Source organism: Papaver somniferum, chromosome 2 (genome assembly GCF_003573695.1).
Source record: "Papaver somniferum cultivar HN1 chromosome 2, ASM357369v1, whole genome shotgun sequence".
Lineage (NCBI taxonomy): Eukaryota > Viridiplantae > Streptophyta > Magnoliopsida > Ranunculales > Papaveraceae > Papaver > Papaver somniferum.
Genome location: NC_039359.1, coordinates 32,985,547 through 33,007,516, shown reverse-complemented (window position 1 = coordinate 33,007,516; position 21,970 = coordinate 32,985,547). Strand labels below are relative to the sequence as shown.

At 40.8% G+C, this 21,970-nt stretch overlaps 1 protein-coding gene across 1 annotated transcript; it reads right to left on the bottom strand.

The window, feature by feature from the left end:
* Positions 1-8,125: 8,125 nt before the first annotated feature.
* Positions 8,126-11,708, bottom strand: LOC113347309 (NADPH-dependent pterin aldehyde reductase-like). The gene is made up of 4 exons (XM_026590939.1): positions 11,250-11,708; positions 10,453-10,646; positions 10,195-10,367; positions 8,126-8,561 (listed from the first exon to the last, which is right to left on the bottom strand). Exons 1-4 carry the CDS (start codon positions 11,671-11,673, stop codon positions 8,492-8,494), a joined length of 861 nt encoding a protein of 286 aa, XP_026446724.1. The 5' UTR covers positions 11,674-11,708; the 3' UTR covers positions 8,126-8,491.
* Between the last annotated feature and the right edge of the window lie 10,262 nt (positions 11,709-21,970).

Here is a 21,970-nt window from a genome sequence, read left to right as displayed (position 1 = left end):
CTTTTTCAGTTAAGTTCCAGATAATTCTATCTTCTTCATTTGGGTGGTTTTGAAGATTCGGAATCTTTGCAGCTTCATTGGTGTTGAAAAGAGAGATGACTTGTGCTTCATTCCAGGTTCCATCTGGTGGGGACAATTCTGTGGATTTTGTAATCTGGAAGAGGTATTTGGTATCCAAATGTCTTCCCAAATACTGATTATTTTCCATTTCATATTCTCCAGTTGCAATGTTGTTGTATGTTGCTTATTCCTTCAAGGATTCCTTTCCATATCCAGGAGTCACCATATTTTGACTTAGTATCCATATTGAGAACATTTCTACCTAATAAATACTTTGCATCCATGAGTTTATACCATAGAGAGTCTTTATCCTGCTCCATCCTCCAACCAATTTTAGTTATCATAGAGCTGTTGAATAGTTCCAAATTCATGAAGCCTGAGCCACCCAAATCTTTTGGTTTGCATAAAGAAGTCCAAGCTTTAGGATAGTAACCAGTAGGATTCTCTATGTTTTTTCCCCAAAAGAAATCTCTTTGAAGCTTATCAAGATCTTTGCAAGTTTTCTTTGGTACCTTAAAACAGTTCATTTGATAGATGCGGGCTGAAGAAGTGACAGATTTGATGAGCAATTCCCTACCTGCAGGAATTAGGGGGGTATATTTCCAACCTGAGAGTCTGATCTTCAACTTTTCTACCCCTGGTTTAAAGGAGCTGATTTTGCTTCTGTGAGTAAAGAAGGGGGATCCCAGGTATTTATCATCCAGCTGCAGAACTTGAACTCCCATGAAACCACTGATGTGAGGGATAAGGGTTGGGTTAATGTTTTTGCTGAAGAAAACTCCAGATTTATTGAAATTTATAAGCTGCCCAGAAGTGCTTCCAAATAGTTTCAGTGTCTTCATTATATTTTGTGCTTCAATCAAGTTTGCCTTGCAGAATATCATACAGTCATCTGCAAAAAGGAGGTGACTAATGGGTGGAGCTGCTTTGCAGATCTTGAGTCCTGTAATTATTTTTGTCTCTTCAGCTTGTAAAAAAGTTCTTGAGAGGGACTCCATGCAGAAAAGAAATAGGTAAGGGGATAGGGGATCCCCTTGCCTTAGCCCTCTGGTAGGTTTGAAGAACTTATCAGGAGAGCCAATTATAAGAACATCAGAAGTAGGTGTGGAGATACATTGAAAGATTTTGTTGCACCAGAGTTCATCAAAACCCATTTTCCTCATAATGTCCATCAGAAAGTTCCAGTCTACTCTGTCAAAAGATTTAGCCATATCAATCTTAATACCCATAAAGCCATTATTACCTTTTTTTCCTCTTTTTGATCTCATGGTGTGAATTATTTCATGAGTTATAGCTATGTTGTCAGAGATTTGTCTTCCAGAGATAAAGGCTGATTGGTAAGGGGAAATGAGTTTGGGTAAGAGGGTTTTCATTCTCTACGCTAGCAGTTTGGATATGATTTTTTATGTGGTGTTGCATAGGATTATAGGCCTAAAGTGGCTAGGAGAGGTGGGGTTATCAATTTTTGGTATGAGGGATATGAAGGTAGAATTCATTTTCTTAAGAAGATGACCAGAAGAGAAGAAGTTTTGGACCATTTTGACAATGTTAGTTCCTATATTTTCCCAGTTGGACTTGAAGAAATTTGGAGGAAAACCATATGGTCCTGGAGATTTGTCACTAGCCATGCTGAATAAGATAGCTTTGATTTCATCTGGTTCAGGAGTTCTGTTGAGAAGCATGTTATCAATATTGGTTATCTTGGTTGGTATAAGATTGATAAGGTCAATGGAAGGGATAGTGGGCTCAGCAGTTTCCATTTGGGAGAAATAATTTGTGAAACAGTGCTTGACTTCTCCATAGTCTGTGATCCATTGGCCCTTCTCATCTTGGATTGTCTCAATCTTGTTTCTTCTTGTTCTTCACTTGGTTGCTCTGTGGAAGTAGCTAGTATTTTGATCTCCTAATTTTATAAGTTGATCTCTGCTATTGGTTTTCCAGAACTGCTCCTCAATATCAAACCAATTCTTGAGTTGTTTCCTAGCATTTGCTAAGGCCTGTCCTCTATCATCTCTGAAGTAGTTTATATGTAACCAATTTAAGTATTGCTTGCTTTCCTCTATATTAGTTTTGATGTTTCCATACACTTCCTTGTTCCAAACTATGATTTGCAGCTTAATATCTTTCAATTTTCTAGCAATGATGAAAGCACTTGAGCCAGATAAGGATTTCTTCCAGCAGTCTGCAATGATTTTCCTGCAATCCTCATGATCTAACAAAAAACTTGAAAGGTATTTTGCCATTTTTCCAATTGGGATTAGAATTGAGAAATATGGGATGATGATCAGAACCAATAGCAAGCATGTTAGAAATAGTGGTGTTTGGATAGATGGCTAGACATTCATCGTTGGCTAGGCCTCTATCCAACCTTTGCTAAGTTAAAGCATGACCCTTTCTCTTGTTAGACCAAGTAAAAGGACAACCAGTGAAGCCTAAATCAATCAAATCAAGATCAAGAATCTTATCTTTGAAGATGTTCGCTTCATTCTTATCCATATGATGGGTACTGAAATTTTCAGTATCATGCAGAATAAAGTTGAAATCCCCTAGAATCAACCAAGGAAGATTGTAGGAGGCAGCAGTATTAGATAGCATGTTCCAGGATAGCAACTTGGAATGAGTGTCATAAGGGTTCCCATAATAGCCTGTAAAGAGCCAAGGGGGCCTATTGACAGTTGTGATGAGTGCATTTTGATATGGTTTAAATAATAATCCTTAATGTCTAAGGTTATATTGTTTTTCCATATCAAGGTCAATCCACCAACAGTGCCACTTGCCCCTCCAGGATTTACAGACCAAAAATTTTTGACCCCTAAATCAAGCATAGATTTAACAAATTTTTCATGATTTTGCTTGGTTTCAGATAATAAGACTATATCAAGATTTAACTTATTAAGCATGTCATTCAGATACTTCTTGGCATCCCTAGTTCCCATACCTTGGCAATTCCAGGCCAGGAAAGTAAAGAATTTCCAGAAGTAGGACACAAGAGGATATTTTGAGATGAGTCTTTTGGATATGTGATCATAGTAAGCATAGACTGTATAAGAGATAAAGAAACTGAGTTTTTGAAGCTAAAACCAAATATAAAGATAGCAGGTGAAGGAGAATACCATAGTTCCTGATGCATAGCTTTCCACAGTGCCATTAGCCATATAGATGTGAGGGTTTCCCATCTGCTCTTGAGAGTGTTCTGCAGTGTCTTTGATTCTCTTTTATCGAGTCATATCCATCTGGTTGTGTTGCAGGTACTCCGCATTATAGAGGAATTGTTTTCTTTTGTATTCTAAGGGGGGATATTGGAGGTAGAATGGTAGAGGTATCAAGGTTTTCAAACAAATGATTTTTTTTCTTAGCTTTCCAAGCCTCTCTTTTCTTCTTAGTAGCTCCAGCTTCCATGTTAGCTTTAATTTGAGATAAAGTTGGTAAGGAATTGAAGGAAAAGGCTTTTGGGGTATTTGTATTAAGGATTGGAAAGATTTTTTCAGCAGCAGCAGTTTCAGCTGCAATGGCTGCAATAGCTTCTTCATTGTCAGTTCTCTTCTCAACAATATTGGTTGATTTGACTTTTGCTGCAGTTTTCCATTTTGGATGTTTCTTCTTGAAAGAGCCAACAATATTTTTGACCAAATCCATTCTCTTGTTTCTAATTTGACAAGCCAGCACATCAGGATGTGGGGAGTTTGGGCTAGAAGGTGTTGAGATCTGAGCTCCAAAGACAATGGGGCTGCTGGAAGATGAGGCAAGGTTAGCAATTGTTTTTTCAAGATCTTTTCTCTTAGCAGATTTAAGCTTTGCTTCAAACTCAGCAGTTGCATCAGCATCAGAGTACTGTCTATGTATAATATCTTTGCCAGCTTGCACAAGTTTTTGTTGAGGGGTTCTTGGGGGTGGAGCTGGTTGAGGTGCTGGGAGATGATGGTAGTTAGGATTGTTTGATTTGGGGGTGAAGGACAGGGGGACTTGGGTGGTCAAGGATTCTGCAGACCTTACAGAATTTGATGCCATTCAGAGCATAGGCACACTCCATCCAATGAGAAAGAGTTGGTGTTTCAAAGGCTTCAATTCCAAATTTGAGAGATCTAGTTACATTGATTGTAACTTTTACTTCCATATTATTTTCAAACTTGTCTCTTCCATAGGGCTTCTTAGAGTTTTGATAAACTCCAATAGGTTTGATTATGTTGCTTATATTTTGAATGATGTGAGTGGGGATTCTCTTAACTAGAAGCCAGATCATAACTTTGGAGAAAAGTTCTTCATCTATCAGTTCAGGGACTTTCTCAGGAACTCCAATAAGAACCATGAGCTTATCAAAAACTCCTATGGTGCCTCCCAGTCTTAAAGTAGTATAGTCTTCTTCATGAGTTGTTCTTAGAATGTAGAAATTTCTTCTTCTATTCCAAATTTCAACTTCAATTCTGCTGGGCATTTCCCAGTTTGCATTTATGAATTTACTTATCTGAGAAGTCTGGAAACATATCTTGCTGCATAATTTGCCAATGAAACATCCTTTCCAATCTTGTGGTTGTTTGGTTCTGATGTTATCAGAGTTTATACACTTTTGGGAATAGGTCTTCAGGCATAGTGAGAGCAGTATTCATTTGTTTAACAAGGTTTTCAATGTTGTGAGAGTTTGAGGTTAAAGATGAGGCCATAATAATGTGGAAATGGTACAAATCAATAATGAAGGTGATAAGCTAGAGAGCATTATAGCACTGATAGGTCTCACTTTAATTTGAATTTCAGTCACGGGTTTTCTTTGAGGATTATTTTTGTTTGAAGAGTACTTTGTCCTAAAGTGTTGTGTGGATCCACAACAAGAGGTGATGATGTAATTGTTTGTTGAGTTTATGCTTAGATCATTGTCTTCCATGGATAATGGCAGTGTGGAAAAGGACCGGACTTCAAAAAGACACTGGTGTACTATAATGTTAGCAGATATGTAAACAAAGATTTGTGAGTGTAGCTTAACTCTTACCATTACTCTGTCGTTAAGTCCGCATGAAAGAGCATTGTTATGGGCGGACTTAGAATCAGAGAGAGCTGATGGCATACTTTCCTCTGTATTTAGACTTGCTACAGTGTCTAAGGTTAGTGTAGAGGAGGTGTAATCGGTCTTTTTCTTCCCTTTTGGGGTTCATGCTGGGCTGCCTCCAATAAGAAATGGGATCGTCTGAGTAATTGTTATATTTTGCGGCCCAAGAGAGTTGCAATTCAATCTGTGGAATGAATTTTGTAGCCCAATAAGAATTTCCATCAGCATTAGTAAGCCTACAAGTCAGGTGGGAATTTTCCGCGAGAGTGTTGCGTGAGAGTTTCTCGGAAGAATAGCATGTCCATTCATTAGTCGTGCCAGATGTGAAGAGGTTCAGCAAAAAAATTTCATCTGTCAAGAGAGAACAAAAAGAAGTCAGTGAACGAAAATGTGTGGAGAACCAAATTCTGCAGTTGTAGCTATAACTTCCTATTAGTGGGAGAGTTGAACAGAGAGGGGAATAGGGGGGGAGGATTAGAGAGAGAGAAGTCGATCATGGGGAAGGATTTTTTATTAATTGGTGATGCAACCGAATCACCAAAAATGAGACTCTTTAAAGAGGGATGTTCAGTATCCGGCGAAACCACTTGGTTTGAGTTTGAGAGGTTTTTTCTCCCACAATTTTTCTGTGCTCCAAATTTCCTTCTAACTCCATGGGTAATGAACAACAGAGAGACAATCGAAAGGGGAAGCGAAAACTGATTGATGTAGATATTGATCCTCGAATACATTGGTATCCTTATGATCATGACGTGAGTTGTCTTCCATATGGTATTGCATTTCCCCAAGGGTGTGAGTCTCCTAATTTCAAAGAGAACTTTGATTAGTATTTGAAGGATATGCATCATAATATGGAGGTGAAGCTTGAGGAGTGCATGCAAGAAGGTGGCCCTCCTGGAAAGATCCATGAATTGTTGCTCGATTCTCCCGTTGAGCGACTCATCCAGTTTTTCAAACAACCCAAACCAGCGCCAATTAATCAAGACACTCATAATCCTTTACTCAAACTTGATGTTGATGTTAAGCATGGAGGTTGTAAGATGCCCGGAGTTGTGCATATTGGAGTTCCAAGGAATACTAATACAAGTTCTACCAATGCTGTTAATGGTGAAGATCCAATTCCGACAGTTAAGCGTAAGCCTGCTGGTTCTGACGACGATGATTGGGTATTGTATGCATATCATCCAAAGTATGGGACTTTTGAAGTGAATGAGGGGGTTGCTGTCATCGCTGATCGATTCCTTGTATCAGGATTGAGCCTAGTTGGGTTTCAATCGATCACCCTTTCTGCAGCAGAGAGATTCCTGGTTCAACAGATGGCTGCTAAACCATGGCGTTTTGATGAGCCAATGCGTTTTCCGGTGGTGGATGCTCTTTGTCCTTCCACTGGGAGGATAGGAAAAGCTATATTCGCCGGAAGCAACCAGTCTGCTGCCGGAAACAACCAGACTATTGTCGGTCCGAGTTCCGATGCAACTCATTCCAAGAGTAGCTCGAGAGATGATGTAGAAGAACCTGAGGATTCCGAGTTGGGTGTTGATGCTGATGAGGATGTGGATTTTGAAGATCAGCAGCCACCACCGTATGTGCTTCAAACTCCCAGACCTGTCAGGCGAGTAACTCGGAGTCAAACGCGTAGCGTCAGCCAGGAAACTCGTAACAAGACTCAGAGAAAGGAGTAGCTGGTAAAAATGGTCTTCATGTCTCTTTCTCCCCGTTAATATTCTGAGAGGGTGAGCTTTTCTTGGTTTTAAAGGTTTTTTAAGGAAAAATTGAACACATCTATTTTGATGTTGGTTAATGATTCTATAGATACTTATGATATGTGGATGATGATTGTGTCTCTGGTTTAAAGATGTGTGATTTTGTGTGATGATACTGTGAATTGATACAATGAAAGTTTGGCATTTTCTTTGGTCACAATAAGGTGGAAAATGTTGTTCTTGCTTTAGTTTTCTACAGGGTATATGGTGAACTTTGGGATTTACCAATGTAGAATTAGGTTTTTTTTTGGAGATTGCTCATTGATTTTTTTGCAATAGTAGTTGAATTGAGGGTTTGGGGGAGGTACTTGAGTGAGCTGAATTATGATTTTGATCTTCCCTGTGTTCTTGAGAGCATAGTAATAGTTCCAGAGAAACAATCTCTCAGTCATCGATAAGAAAGAATTGGAATTAATCCTGAAGCTTAGTTTGATAGGCTTTTGATAACCAGGGTTTGAGGATGATTCAATTGGATTGAGGTTCAATAGGATCGTCTCAATTGAGTGAAAGGTTGACTTATGGCTTTCTTCATGAGGATTCTTGAGCTTAATAGAGATGAAATAGGAGGTGAAAGGGTTGTGATGGTCATGGGGAAAATAGCAGTGAAATTGCAGCACTAATTTTTGGCTCTGATGATGAGTAATTTCCATGGGAGGGGGTTTCCAGCTTCCATACTAGGGTAGTTAGTGATTTTCTTCTTCATTGCCTCAGTACCAGCGATTTTGTGTTGAAAGAACTGTGTGATTTGTGTGTTGTGAGAGTTGTGAGTGACAACTTTAAGATTCCTGTGATTGATACAATTGCAGCAGTATGAGTAAGGATGATTGCAGATAGTCATACTAGATTAGATTGTAAGAGCTGTTAACATCGGGTGATTTTCCGGCGAAAAACCGGTAGAAAAAGACCGTTAGAAGAGTCGTTGGAAGAAGAAGACAAGATTTAACGGCTAGAAAACGGTCGACGGGAGGAGTCAGGTGGGGGTGAAGTGAAAAGAGAGAGGAGAGAGCCCTGACTACATGTATCTTTAGTGTCAACTGTCGAAGTGTCAACTATTGCAAAATGGCCATAGTCTAGTTTAAACTGTATATAAAATTCTTTCACATACCTTCAATTCAGATTCTCGGACGAAAAATATAATAAATATCCGTCATCCAAATTTTTTTTCTGCATTATAGTAGTCGTTATCGGTAAACTACAATGTCAATAAATCCTTGTTATCTCACCAGTTTTAAGTATTTTTTTACGATTTCACAATAGAAGAACAGAAAGTAAACTCGGTCATATCCACCATCTAAGGTGAATTTTATACCAAAGACCAATTGCGTGATAGACATATAAAAGAATTGTCATAAGATGCTCCACAACGAATTATAGACTAGGACACTTTGCAGGGATGAACAACGAAAAAAATTGTGTTAAGTACAACTGATGCCAAATGGTATGAATGCTCGATAATTGATCGACTACCTAAAAACAGGATAAGAAAACAGCCGCTGGGCCTTCATGGTATGAACGATCAATGGAGGCTACTCCCCTATATGAATCAACACCGTTTCCCTTTACATGTTTGTGACAATTTCAAATCACGTAAACTTCTGCCTATGTCGGATGTCTGAAACAAGGAGGATCTTCAAACAGTGAGTGAAGCGCCATTATCTGCTGGAGTAAGATTAAGGATCATTGCCGCAGCTTTTGGGGCCCTGGTAGAATGAAGTAAAAGAAGGCAAAAAGAATTAGAAAAGGTTCATCCATCCAAAGGACACAGATTTGCCAGACAACTCTATAGGATGAGTATTTCTTTTCGAACATTTATGCAAGAAGCATATTAAAAGATGCAAGAGTTGAAGAATGATCAGTTGTGTTAGATATTTCACAGAATTATCCAAAATAAGGAAAGAAAAAATTGACCAAATTAAAATCTGCATCCGAAGGGAAGAACACTATTATGGTTGCATGCACACAACAAAGCTTTTTTTTCTAGTGTAGCAGCTACAGCTACCTACTGCTAATAATGCTTTCTAAGCTGTCAGAATGAAAACTCATACTACATGTTTGTGGGTTTACTAGTTTATGCCTTCATGGATGTAAACATATTTTTGTTTCTACAGTATTTAAACAGTTTTTTGCTTTATTTTTTTACAGATTACTTGACAGAACAAGCAGAGCAGAGGAGACATGATTTCTCATTGTCTTGCTTATGCTGTTTCTGAGATGCCTGTCTAGATTACATATTATATTTCTTGCATGAAAGGCTGTTTAAACATTAAAGGATGACTGAACTGAATTCCAGTGCTGTTACATTGTTAAGGATGACAGGAACCATTTTAACGACTATAGGGCAATGCCAAGAAGAATAGAAGATCCACTATAATAGAAATTCTATTCAGTGGCTCAGAGAACAATGTAGATGGACCTAATTACACATATTTACTACAACAACGCAAAGATCTCTATATCCGTCTTAAGGTTTTATAGTCGTAACTAAATATGTCATTATATCCTAGGATCCTCTTACCAATGAATGCGTCAGTGTGCAGTTGAAAGAATGCGCTCACAGCCACAGAGGAAATTGGAATATGAGTAGGGGAGTCAAAGGCTTAACAAGTGCTCTAAGATCCCAACATGGTGTCCAGGCAGTACTATCCAACATTATAACACTACGCCACTCCTAAATCAATGTTACAGGCTAAGAGCAATGGAAATCCTTGCACTTTTTTTAACCCTTTTTTTCTCTCATTCCTAGCCTATTTAGTTTCCCAGTAAACCTTAATCCATGGCACATTTAAGCATCCTTACCAGAGTCATTCACGTCGATAATGATCAAATAGGTAGCTCTCAACCGAAACATGTCTCTAATGTAAAATTAACAATAGCTAATTCTCCCCTCTTTACCCGTTTTTTGTTTTAATTATTATTTGCATCTCTCTCCTCTCTATTTATCTTTTGTTTCCTTCTTTACTAAATTACCAATTTTGGTCAGGGGTCCTCAATGTAATTTCAGCCTAGATATTGTCTTAGCCTAAGAGTATGGTTCTTACTTGACCTTCTCTCATTCCTAACATACTCATTTTATCAGAAATAGCAGTCACTCATATATATCTAACCACACCTGCAGAATAATAGGAAGAGCAAACTAAATAATATACTCTTTAAGTAGGATGCCAGACACGATTCAAGAAAATCTACTATTTCACTTTCACCACAAGCTCTTGGAAATCAAATCGATACAACAGGTAAAGGAATACCTTAACATGAAACAAATGCATATACTTGGAAGCAAGAAATATTCAACTTAATTAAAACCAAGTAGATGCATATTGAATAGGAGAATACCAAACTTCAGGTGCCTGATATACTGATGCTGAAGTACCAAAGCACGACGCAAGCATGTCGGTATTGACAACACCTGGACTAACCGCCACAATTGCCATTCCCTCTGGTACCTCCTTTGCAACAGATCTGGTCATTCCTTCAATTGCCCATTTCGAAGCACAGTAGGGTGCAACCTATTTAAAAATTTCTTAGGCTTAAGCAAATAAAACAACTTCACAAAATAAACACAAGGATAGTTTCAGTAAGCAAGTACAATACGTGTGCAGCTTCAGACCTTCCCCAACCAGATGACATGTTAACAATAATCCCTTTCTTGATTTCAACCATATGTGGCATGAAGTGTCGCAAAATATTAGCTATCCCTTTTATATTGGTGTCTATCACAGCATCGAACTCTTCAGCTGGCACTTCCCAGATCCTGTTGTTTTTATTAATTGTGCCTGCATTGTTTACTGGAAAGACGAGCACCAAATTAGCAGTAATGGCCAATTTATTGAAAGCAAAACAAAAATAGAAGTATTCAAAAGCAAAACAAAGAACTAAAAATCCTTTGAAGTATGAACTATCAAACTTTGTCACAAGTATTATTTTGTTGTAACAAGGCCTCCATGAGATCAAATATTTGATATCTATTCCTAAAGTGTAATGGCATGGAAACGTTATCAATCCTAAACTGTAACAAAATGTCAGAATGCTCAAGCATTTGCCAAATTGATAGTGCCCCATTACCCATTTGCCATTGGGTCGCTCACAGCTGTTCATAGAGCATCTACATGGTATAGTGCACGAAATCTGCAAATAGAAATCTTAAACGCACGAAACAAAGACTCCAAAGTTCAATAATATCCATAATTCATAAGCCAACCACATTCCATAAAAACCCTACACCCTAAACCACATTTAGATTATATCCATAAATTCTAACTGACATTGGATCTCTATTACTCCTAAACCCTAAACAAACAAAACGCTAACTCCAAAATTTAATAATTTCCATAAACCAGACATTAATCAACAAAGAAGAATAAATTAGGTCAAAGAAATGGAAGGTTTACCTATAATATCAGGTAAACATTTAGATTCCATCACCAGTCTAGCTAATTCAGCAATACTACCATCTGATCTAACATCAGCTTTCATGAAAAGATGTTTAATTTCTCGAATTGGAGATGAATTGTGTGCTGAAGAAGAAGTGAGTTCTGTTTGAAATAAATCAAGTTTATCCTGAGAACGTGAACAACCAATAATGGTATGACCTCTTTTTGCCATTTCTAAAGCCAAGGCTTTACCAAGACCCTTACTTACACCTGTTATTAGTATAGTTTTTGATGAAGATGCTGCTGCTGCTGCTTTATTCATCGCTGATACTACTGTTTTTGGTACTGGCGGTAACATTTTTCGAGAGAGAGAGATAGAGAAGCGAAGAGTGAAGAGGAGAGTGAGAAACAGGAATTTTGTAACTGGCTTCGGATTTTTCATATTTATATATCAGTACCGAACTACCGATTCTTACCCGTCGCTGCACGTGGATGTTGCATAGAGTTGTTCACAAAATTCTCGAGAAGAGCCTCTCAGGCCCTCGGGCACATTGCAGAGGCTTTGTTTTTTTTTTGACACGATAAGCTGGGTTAAGGCAAAGCCGTCCCAGGCTTTTAAGAGGCTACAGAGGAAACACCCAAATGGGGATCTAAATATATATTCTTATAATTGTTTCATAGGAAAAATTATGAAAATGTGAAATATATCGGATTATGTGAATATAACACAACTAATTGTTTCATAGGAAACATTATGAGAATGTGAAATGTATTAGATTATGTGAATGTAACATAACTACATGAACTCAATTAGACTCGTTAAAGTTTTTTTTTTTTTTTTTTTTTTTTTTTTTTTTTTTTTTTTTTTTTTTTTTTTTTTTTTTTTTTTTTTTTTTTTTTTTTTTTTTTTTGTACAAGCTAATATTTCAAATTTGGTAACAAATTAAGTAAGACGATTTGTTCTAATAAGTATAATTTGATGCTAGTACCTATGAGAAACCTTAGAATAGTTGTATTACAAAACGTTAAGATTACAGACAAATAGGGCTGCACAAAACTGAACCTAAACCGCCAAACGAACCGAAACCGTTAGATTATTAACCGAACTGAAATCCCTGCAGTATAATCGTGGTTGCCAGTTTCAGAAAACCGACTATCTCAGTTTCAGTTTAGGTTGTTGCCTAAAGCCAAACAGAAATAACCGAGGTTATACACACTAACTAATTCTAGCCATCGGTGTTTATACTTAATCAGAGCCATCAATTTTAGGTTTATTAGTCTTTGCCTTCTCTTTCCAATAGATCAGAACCAGTTTCATTCTTTCTCTCAGCTGCTACTCCTTATCTTCTACATACAGAGATTCAGTCTGTTAGACCACTGCTTGGTCAAACTCGCAAGCGTTGCTATCTCAAGGTTGTTTGTCAATGTTAGTGATCAAAACTATAAGTATTGATTTCTAATCTACTTATAGTAATGTATCGGACTAGGATAAATTGTGTAATTGAGCATTAGACTTCACGACGTTCATCATTTGAAGACGAAGAACTACTAAGGAGAGCTTGTGGAACTTCATCAATAAAAGGTGTGTGGAGACTAAAACTCATCTATCACTTGGAAAGTCTATTTTTACTCTATCTCATATATTGAGACAAAAGTCGTAATGTTATATAGTATTCGATTATGCACATTTGAGATTTACATATTTCTCGAAATATGTATCGCTAAGCTTTCGCTTCAACCAAGTTCATCTTATATTCTTGACGAAAGTCAAGATGATCATGTGAAAATCGCCGAGTAACATCTTACAAGGTTTGTGTGATACAATCATTTGGTGTAGACTTGGAATGTTTCGTAATGATTATTTCAATAACTTGAAAATTGTTTGATGCTAATAGTTCGTGAAAACAGCTATTGACATCCTCTAAGAATGTTTCAATGATTGAAATAGAGTTTAGAACACTTAACCATCATTGGATCACTGAACATAGTATGCGTTCTTGCATATATGTGATCCATGACCGGAACTATAATATGCATACCCGTCTGCGTACCTGTTAGTTATGAAATTTCGAGAGCCTAAGTACACATACCAATGCGCGTACTGGTGTAAGGTTTGGGTCCGGGAATTTCTGTGCGTTTGGAAGTATGCGTACCCGTTTGCATACTGGCGAACCCAAACTCATACCGGCTACTTAAGTATATGTGTACCCGTTTGCATACTTGAGTGGTTAAATTTCTAAAATCGGTTTGTTCATGAACTAATATATTTATATAATAAGGAATACTATGCAAACCGTGGCTATAATGTTCATGAATTGATTCAAGTGAATCAAACCGATTTTGCTTCAATTGTGTTCTTGTATACTTCTATGAGAATATAGCAATTGAACAACTCTATAACTAGTTTCATTTGAGTCATTTGAACTAGTTGTGGTTAAGATGAATAAGGTTGATATGAGGTGTTCATATAGCTAACTTCGGTTAACTATTGTTGAACCAACCTAGTGTACACGTTTAGGTACGGTTACTCTAACCTAAATGAAGGTACATTTCATTTGTGTATAAGAAGCTAGTTCAACCTAACGGTTGAAATATGTTAGCTTGAGTCTAATCAGGTTTTCATCTAACGGTGAATATTGAATGCTTAGTTACCAGGGTAACTTAGATTGCAAACCCTGATTTGAAAACTATATAAGGGATAACTCTCGCAACTGGGAAACCTAATCCCCACACCTTCCGTGTGATACTAGTTTCCACTAGAGTCGATTCTCCTTTAACCTTAGGTTTTTCACGAAACCCTGTAGGTTAACGACTTGAAGATTTCATTGGGATTGTGAATCCAGACCCAACTATTTTCTCTGTAGTTGCGTGTTCTGATATTATTTCTACTATCGTGATTGAGTATTATCTTTGCTAAGATTTTCTTGAGAATTATCTCTGAAAAGTAGTCACAAACATCTTCGTCTCATCACTTGTGATTCCACAATATCTTGTTTCGCTTCCATACGATTAAGATTATTGAGGTGATTGATAATACTAGGCTGTTCTTCAGGAATATCAGTCTGGTTATCAATTGGTTCATGTGCACCTTGATTTATCAAAAGACGGAACAAAACTTATAGGTATTTTTGTGGGAGATAGATTTATATATTCCAATAGACTTTTCTATGTGAGACAGATTTTTTTATCAAGTCTTCGACTTTCGGTCGTAGAAACTCTTGGTTTTGGGTGAGATCAGCTAAGGGAATCAAGTGCGTAGAATCCTGCTGGGGTTCAGAGACATAAGGAGCCCAACTGTACCTTGAGAAGTGTGATACAGTAAAAACTCCATATATTGATACTCTATATACTAATAAACTCGATATATTAATAAAAAATCATGGTCCCAACTCGGGCCAGTTATAAATAGTGATAAACTCCACATTTTAATATTAATAGATTTTTCTAGTCTCACCATAAGGAATTTACCTGCATATATTAATATAATAGACATAATCGGAAAATTATAGATCTTGTTTCACCAAAATTTAAGATAAAGAAAAATATGTATCTATAGTTGTTTGAGAAAAGGATGTAATTTTTTAGATTGTCATCACATTTTTTGATTTACATATGCTTAATACCTCGTTACTATGTGCACCTTCTTGTTGAAGCTAAAATATTTCCAACTTGCCAAGCATATTTAAAGCTTCTTGTCGAGCAATGTTTTTTTGGTATACCTCCCTATATTAATAAACTCCATATATTAATAATTTTGTGAAGTCCCAAGTCTATTAATATATGGAGTTTTTACTGTATTGATTAGGGTTGAACTACATTCCAGTCCGAAGTTCATTGGTAGTAGGCTAGTATCTGTAGCGGCTTAATACAGTGTGGTGTTCAAAGCTGGACTAGGTCCCGGTTTTTTTTTGCATTTGCGGTTCACTCGTTAACAAAATTTCTGGTGTCTGTGTTATTTCTTTTCCGCATTATATTTTGTTATATAATAGAAATATCACAGGTTGTGCGTTAAGTTCATTCAGTTCTTGAATCCGACCTTTGTGTTGTTGATTGAATTGATTGACACTTGGATATTGTTTTGTGATACCGTCCAAGTTATTTATCTTATTCAATCGGGCTCGCAAATTCCTATTTGTTCGATTGCAGATTGAATTGAGAAATTGAGATATAACTCTTTGATATACTTTTCTATAGATTGAGTCTAACTTTCTAGTTGATTCTCTTGAAAGTATATCGGAGTTTGTCTGTTCAGATTGTCAAACGAAATATTGGGTGTGGTTGTGTTGATGGTGGTTTTTAGCTTAGGGTGAAAATCGTAAAACCTTAGTCAGACAGTGACGTCACACTTGAGTAATAATGTTGCCACTAGCACATTTATTGAACCATTCAACATGTCTGCGTAAAATTATCGGGATACCTTTTTTATATGTCATGCTCCACGGCAGAGCCCTCGGTACTGACTGGCATCATCTCTGCACATGCCGGACGCGCATGCTAGCTAAACGTACCAATCACGCGTGCCACATATTTTAAACTAGGGTTTCGACACGCTAAACCATAATAACCATATCTCCGCGCCAAATGCATGCCAACCTTGCCAGTCGCACCACCGTGCCAATGTCATGCCATGCCAGCCACATCTCCGCGCCAAAGGCATGCCAACCATGCCAGCCACACCACCGTGCCAATGGCATGCCATGCCAGCCACATCTTCGCACCAAAGGCATGCCAACCATGCCAGCCGCACCACTGTGCCAATGGCATGCCATGCTAGCCACATCTCCGCGCCGGCATGCCAGACGCACCACCGTTCTAATGGCATGCCATGCCATCCACATCTCCGTGCCAAAGGCATTCCAACCATGCCAGCCGCACCACCGTGCCAATGACATGCCATGCCAGCCACATCTCCACGCCAAAGACATGCCAACCATGCCAGCCGCACCACCATTCCAATGGCATGCCATGCCAGCCACATCTCCACGCCAAAGGCATACCAACCATGCCAGCCGCACCATAGTGCCAATGGCATGCCATGCTAGCCACACCTCCGCACCAAAGCCATGCCGGCCATGCCTCCATGCCGCTGGCTGCCAAACTAAGGGTTGCAACAATCAACGTCCACCCTTCCTTCTGAGATGCAAATCTCAGCCGTCCAAGTTCGCCACCAAACGCGTGGCAACTTTCGGCCCAATGCCAAGCCCTAATTTTGGTCGCGCCTAAACTATGCCAAAACCCTAATTTTGGCCGCGCCTAAAACTATGCCAAAATCCTAGCTTGGTCGCGCCTAAACCATGCCAAATCCACGCCGGCCATGCCTCCATGCCGCTGGCTGCCAAACGAAGGGTTGCAACAATCAACGGCCACCCTTCCTTCTGAGTTGCAAATCTCAGCCGTCCAAGTTCGCCACCAAACGCGTGGCAACTTTTGGCCCAATGCCAAGCCGTAATTTTGACCGCGCCTATACTATGCCAAAACCCCAATTTTGGCCGCGCCTAAAACTATGCCGAAATCCTAGCTTGGCCGCGCCTAAACCACGCTAAATCCATGTCGGCCATGCCTCCATGCCGTTGGCTGCTAAACGAAGGGTTGCAACAATCAGCGGCCACCCTTCCTTCTGAGATGCAAATCTCAGCCGTCCAAGTTCGCCACCAAACGCGTAGCAACTTTTGGCCCAATGCCAAGCCCTAATTTTGGCCGCGCCTAAACTATGTTGAAACCCTAATTTTGTCCGTGCCTAAAACTATGCCAAAATCCTAGCTTGGTCGCGCCTAAACCACGCCAAAGCCATGCCGACCCCTCCATGCCGCTGGCTGCCAAACGAAGGGTTGCAACAATAAACGTCCACCCTTCCTTCTGAGATGCAAATCTTAGCCGTCCAAGTTCGCCACCAAACGCGTGGCAACTTTTGGCTCAATGCCAAGCCCTAATTTTGGTCGCGCCTAAACTATACCAGAACCCTAATTTTGGCCGCGCCTAAAACTATGCCAAAATCCTAGCTTGGCCGCGCCTAAACCATGCCAAAGCCACGTCGGCCATGCCTCCATGTCGCTGGCTTCCAAACGGAGGGTTGCAACAATCAAAGGCTACCCTTCCCTCTGAGATGCAAATCTCATCCATACAAACTTGCCACCAAATGACTTGTGGCAATTTCTTGGATACGGTGCCAACTCTTGGCCACGGTGCCAAAGCCCTAATTTGGCCACGCCAAAGCCATGCCGGCCATGCCTCCATGCCGATGGATGCCAAATGCAAGGTTGCAACAATCAACGGCTATCCTTCCTTCTGAGATGCAAATCTCATCCGTACAAGCTCGCCACTAAACCAAACGACTTGTGGAAACCTTTGGCTACGCTGCCAACTCTTTGGCCACGGCGCACACTTAGCTATGCCAATTATGTGGTCACGGCACCAAACCCTAATTAGCCACGCCAAGAGCATGCGCAAGCCATGCCAGCACCGTGGCCATGCCACTGGCTACCAACATAAGGTAACCATAATCAACGGCTAACCTTCTTCTCAAGATACAAAATATCGACCGTCGAAGGTCACCACCGAGCCGGCAAGCCTCCCAAGCTCAACTTTCCAAACAATAGAAAAATGCTACACAAAACACTCGAGACATCAAAACATGACACAAACTTGGGGATGCTCATCAGGGTGTTGGTCTGGCGGTTTACAGTGTGCGGCGTACACTACTCCCGTTACAAGAAAGTGTCATAAGAGTGAGGCGGTTAGTAAATACAAGAATTAATGGTGAAACGTTTCCTTCATTATGGAAACATCAATTCCAGGCGTTACCCGTTACCGTTTTCTTCCATTTACACAACCGTTTCCACTTCTTACGAGACCAGGGTACGTTTCATTGCGACTTGTATAAATAGGTCTCACCTATTTCCACCAAAGAACAAGTTTTGGTCAGGAGAATACAACACTCAGAAATCACTTGTTAGCTTCCCAATCTTCTAGCGTTTCACTTTCTAATACAAGTCGTCGAACAATCACTCTTTCAGAATCAACTATTCTGGTCTCAACACTCTCTTCGCTTCCCTCCCTAAGACCAACCCTTCTCCTTCACTTTGTGACCGAAGCAAGTCTGGAACGTCCATTTCTTGGTTTATGCCATATTTGTACAGATTGATCTCTTGAATCAAAGTACTCCATTGCAGTACATTGTTTAGGGTTTAGACTCGTTTCTCACCCACACACTCGAAATTACCAAAATCAGCAGAAACTGTTTTCACCCTCAAACAATTGGCGACCACAATGGGAGATAAATCTCTCGGTTGCAATATCGATTTCCAATTTCTAGTTTCACCTTTCAATTCCAACTTCAACATGGTAGAACTCAGATCCGGGTCACCAACAAGCCCTGAGAACACCATCACGGAACTCGTCCCTGGTACTGACACTCCTTCCTGTGACATCAATACGACACCTACTAATCCCAGCAGCACGGAAAGCTCTCCTCCAGGTGTTACACCACCAATCACCAGAGCCAGAGCTGTTACCGCCCCTACTGCTTCTACGCAGCCTTCTAATCCCAGCAACATGGAAAGTGCTCCTTCAGGTGTTACACCACCGGTCACCAGCGCCAGAGGTGCTGCTACCGCCCTTAATGTTTCGTCGAGTATGGCGCCTCCAGTTACTCCGCCATCAGGACGAGAAACCGGAGGAGCCAGAGGAAGCCGACCTCATGTCACCATCGCTGGTTTGATGGAAAGACAGGAGGTTCTTGCTAGAGCCCAGACGGACATGGTTTCGACTCAGAAATAGGTACTTGTATTTCTCAAAACCCTAACAGAGCGGCTACCACGGGATTCGCGACATCCAGAGTCGATGAGGAACACCTCCAATACTCCTGGCGCCGGCACGTCAGCAGGGCACACCTTTGCAGACGAAGAAACTCGCGCCAGAACCCCATTGGAGTGAAATCAACCATCCAATTTTGTCACGCGAGAAGATTTGGAGCAACTTCTTCGGAATCGAATCAAAAGTGATGATATATACATGCATCAGCATCAACCCCCTTACCCACCTTAAATACAAAGAATTCCTCTTCCAAGAGGATACTCTTTACCTCAATTCACTTTATACAACGGCACCGGGAATGCACGTGAACATATCTCTTGATTCCTGGAGTCCCTAGGCGAACATGGATACATTCACGTTCTTCGTCTAAGGGAGTTTTTGAAGTCGCTTACCAGAAGAGCATACACGTGGTACAACAGCATCACACCAGACAGCATCCCCAACTGGGGTGGCATGGTTACGGCTTTCTACAAGAAGTACTTCTTCGTGTCTGAGCAAGTTACCTTCTCGGATCTAGGAAGGATGTTCCAACGAGATAACGAACATGCAAATGATTTTTTCAAGAGATTCAGGGTTCAAGCGCTAGACTGTCACGACCCAAACGTGACCGAACAGCAATTGGTGAATTCTTGCATCAACGGTATGGCTCCCATCTATCGTTCCTTACTAGAGAACCTACGGTTCCATACATTCTCTGAACTCCATGATGCAACCAAACGATCGTCCACGATAGCACCAGCATTGTTATAAAGAACCAGGCCAACCAGAGGCGAAGATGCACGCGAAACTCGAGGAAGTAGGCGTCTCGTCAACAAGCAATACAACGTCAGTCCCTCCTCTGTGAGCGTAGTAGACGAAGGAGGAAAAAGGAAGGCCCCAGCGGCAAAGCCATGCAGGCCATGCCTCCATGCCGCTGGCTGCCAAACAAAGGGTTGCAACAATCAACGGCCACCCTTCCTTCTGAGATACAAATCTCAGCCGTCCAAGTTCGCCACCAAACACGTGGCAACTTTTGGCCCAATGCCAAGCCCTAATTTTGGCCGCGCCTAAACTACGCCAAAACCCTAATTTTGGTCGTGCCTAAAACTATGCCAAAATCCTAGCTTGGTCGCGCCTAAACCATGCCAAAGCCACGCCGGCCATGCCTCTATGCCGCTGGCTGCCAAACGAAGGGTTGCAACGATCAACGGCCACCCTTCCTTCTGAGATGCAAATCTCAGTCGTCCAAGTTCGCCACCAAACGCATGGCAACTTTTGGCTTAATTCCAATCCCTATTTTGGCCGCGCCTAAACTATGCCAAAAACCTAACTTTGGCCGCGCCTAAAACTATGCTAAAATCCTAGCTTGGCCGCGCCTAAACCACTCCAAAGCCATGTCGTTCATGCCTCCATGCCGCTGGCTGCCAAATAAAGGGTTGCAACAATCAACGGCCACCCTTCCTTCTGAGATGCAAATCTCAGTCGTTCAAGTTCTCCACCAAACGCGTGGAAACTTTTGGCCCAGTACCAAGCCCTAATTTTGGTCGCGCCTAAACTATGTCAAAACCCTAATTTTGGCCGCGCTTAAAACTATGCTAAAATCCTACCTTGGCCACGCCTAAACCACTCCAAAGCCATGTCGGCCATGCCTCTATGCCATTGGCTGCCAAACGAAGGGTTGCAACAATCAACGGCCACCCTTCCTTCTGAGATGCAAATCTCAACCGTCCAAGTTCGCCATCAAACGCATGGAAACTTTTGGCCCAATGCCAAGCCCTAATTTTTGCCGCGCCTAAACTATGCCAAAACTCTAATTTTGTCCGCGCCTAAAACTATGCCAAAATCCTAGCTTGGCCGCTCCTAAACCATGCCAAAGCCACGCCGGCTATGCCTCCATGTCGCTAGCTTCCAAACGAAGGGTTGCAACAATCAATGGCTACCCTTTCCTCTGAGATGCAAATCTCAGCCGTACAAACTTGCCACCAGTCTTGGCTACGGTGCCAACTCTTGGCCACGGTGCCAAAACCTTAATTTGGCCATGTTTCCAAAGCCCTAATTTGGCCACGCCAAAGCCATGCCTCCATGCCGCTGACTTCCAAACTGAAGGTTGCAACAATCAACGGCTATCCTTCCTAATGAGATGCAAATCTCAGCCCTACAAGCTCGCCACTAAACCAAACCACCTGTGGCAACCTTTGTCTACGCTGCCAACTCTTTGGCCACGGCGCACACTTAGCTATGCCAATTCTATGGTCAGGGCACCAAACTCTAATTAGCCACGCCAAGAGCATGCGCAAGCCATGCCATCACCGTGGCCACCCCACTGGCTACCAACGGAAGGTAACCACAATCAACGGCTAACCTTCTTCTCAAGATGCAAAATCTCGGCCGTCGAAGGTCACCACCGAGCCGGAAAGCCTCCCAAGCTCAACTTTCCAAACAATAGCAACATGCTACATAAAACACTCGAGACATCAAAACATGACACAAACTGGAGGATGCTCATCACGGTATTGGTCTGGCAGTTTACAGCGTGCGGCGTACACTACGCCCGTTACAAGAAAGTGTCATAAGAGTGAGGCGGTTAGTAAATAAAAGAAGTAATGGTGAAACCTTTCCTTCATTATGGAAACATCAATTCCAGGCGTTACCCGTTACCGTTTTCTTCCATTTACTCAACCTTTTCCACTTCTTACGAGACCAGGGTACGTTTCGTTGCGACATGTATAAATAGGTCTCACCTATTTCCACCAAAGAACAAGTTTTGGTCAGGAGAATACAACACTCAGAAATCACTTGTTAGCTTCCCAATCTGCTAGCGTTTCACTTTCTGATACAAGTCGTCGAACAATCACTCTTCCAGAATCAACTATTCTGGTCTCAACACTCTCTTCGCTTCACTCCCTAAGACCAACCCTTCTCCTTCACTTTGTGACCGAAGCAAGTAT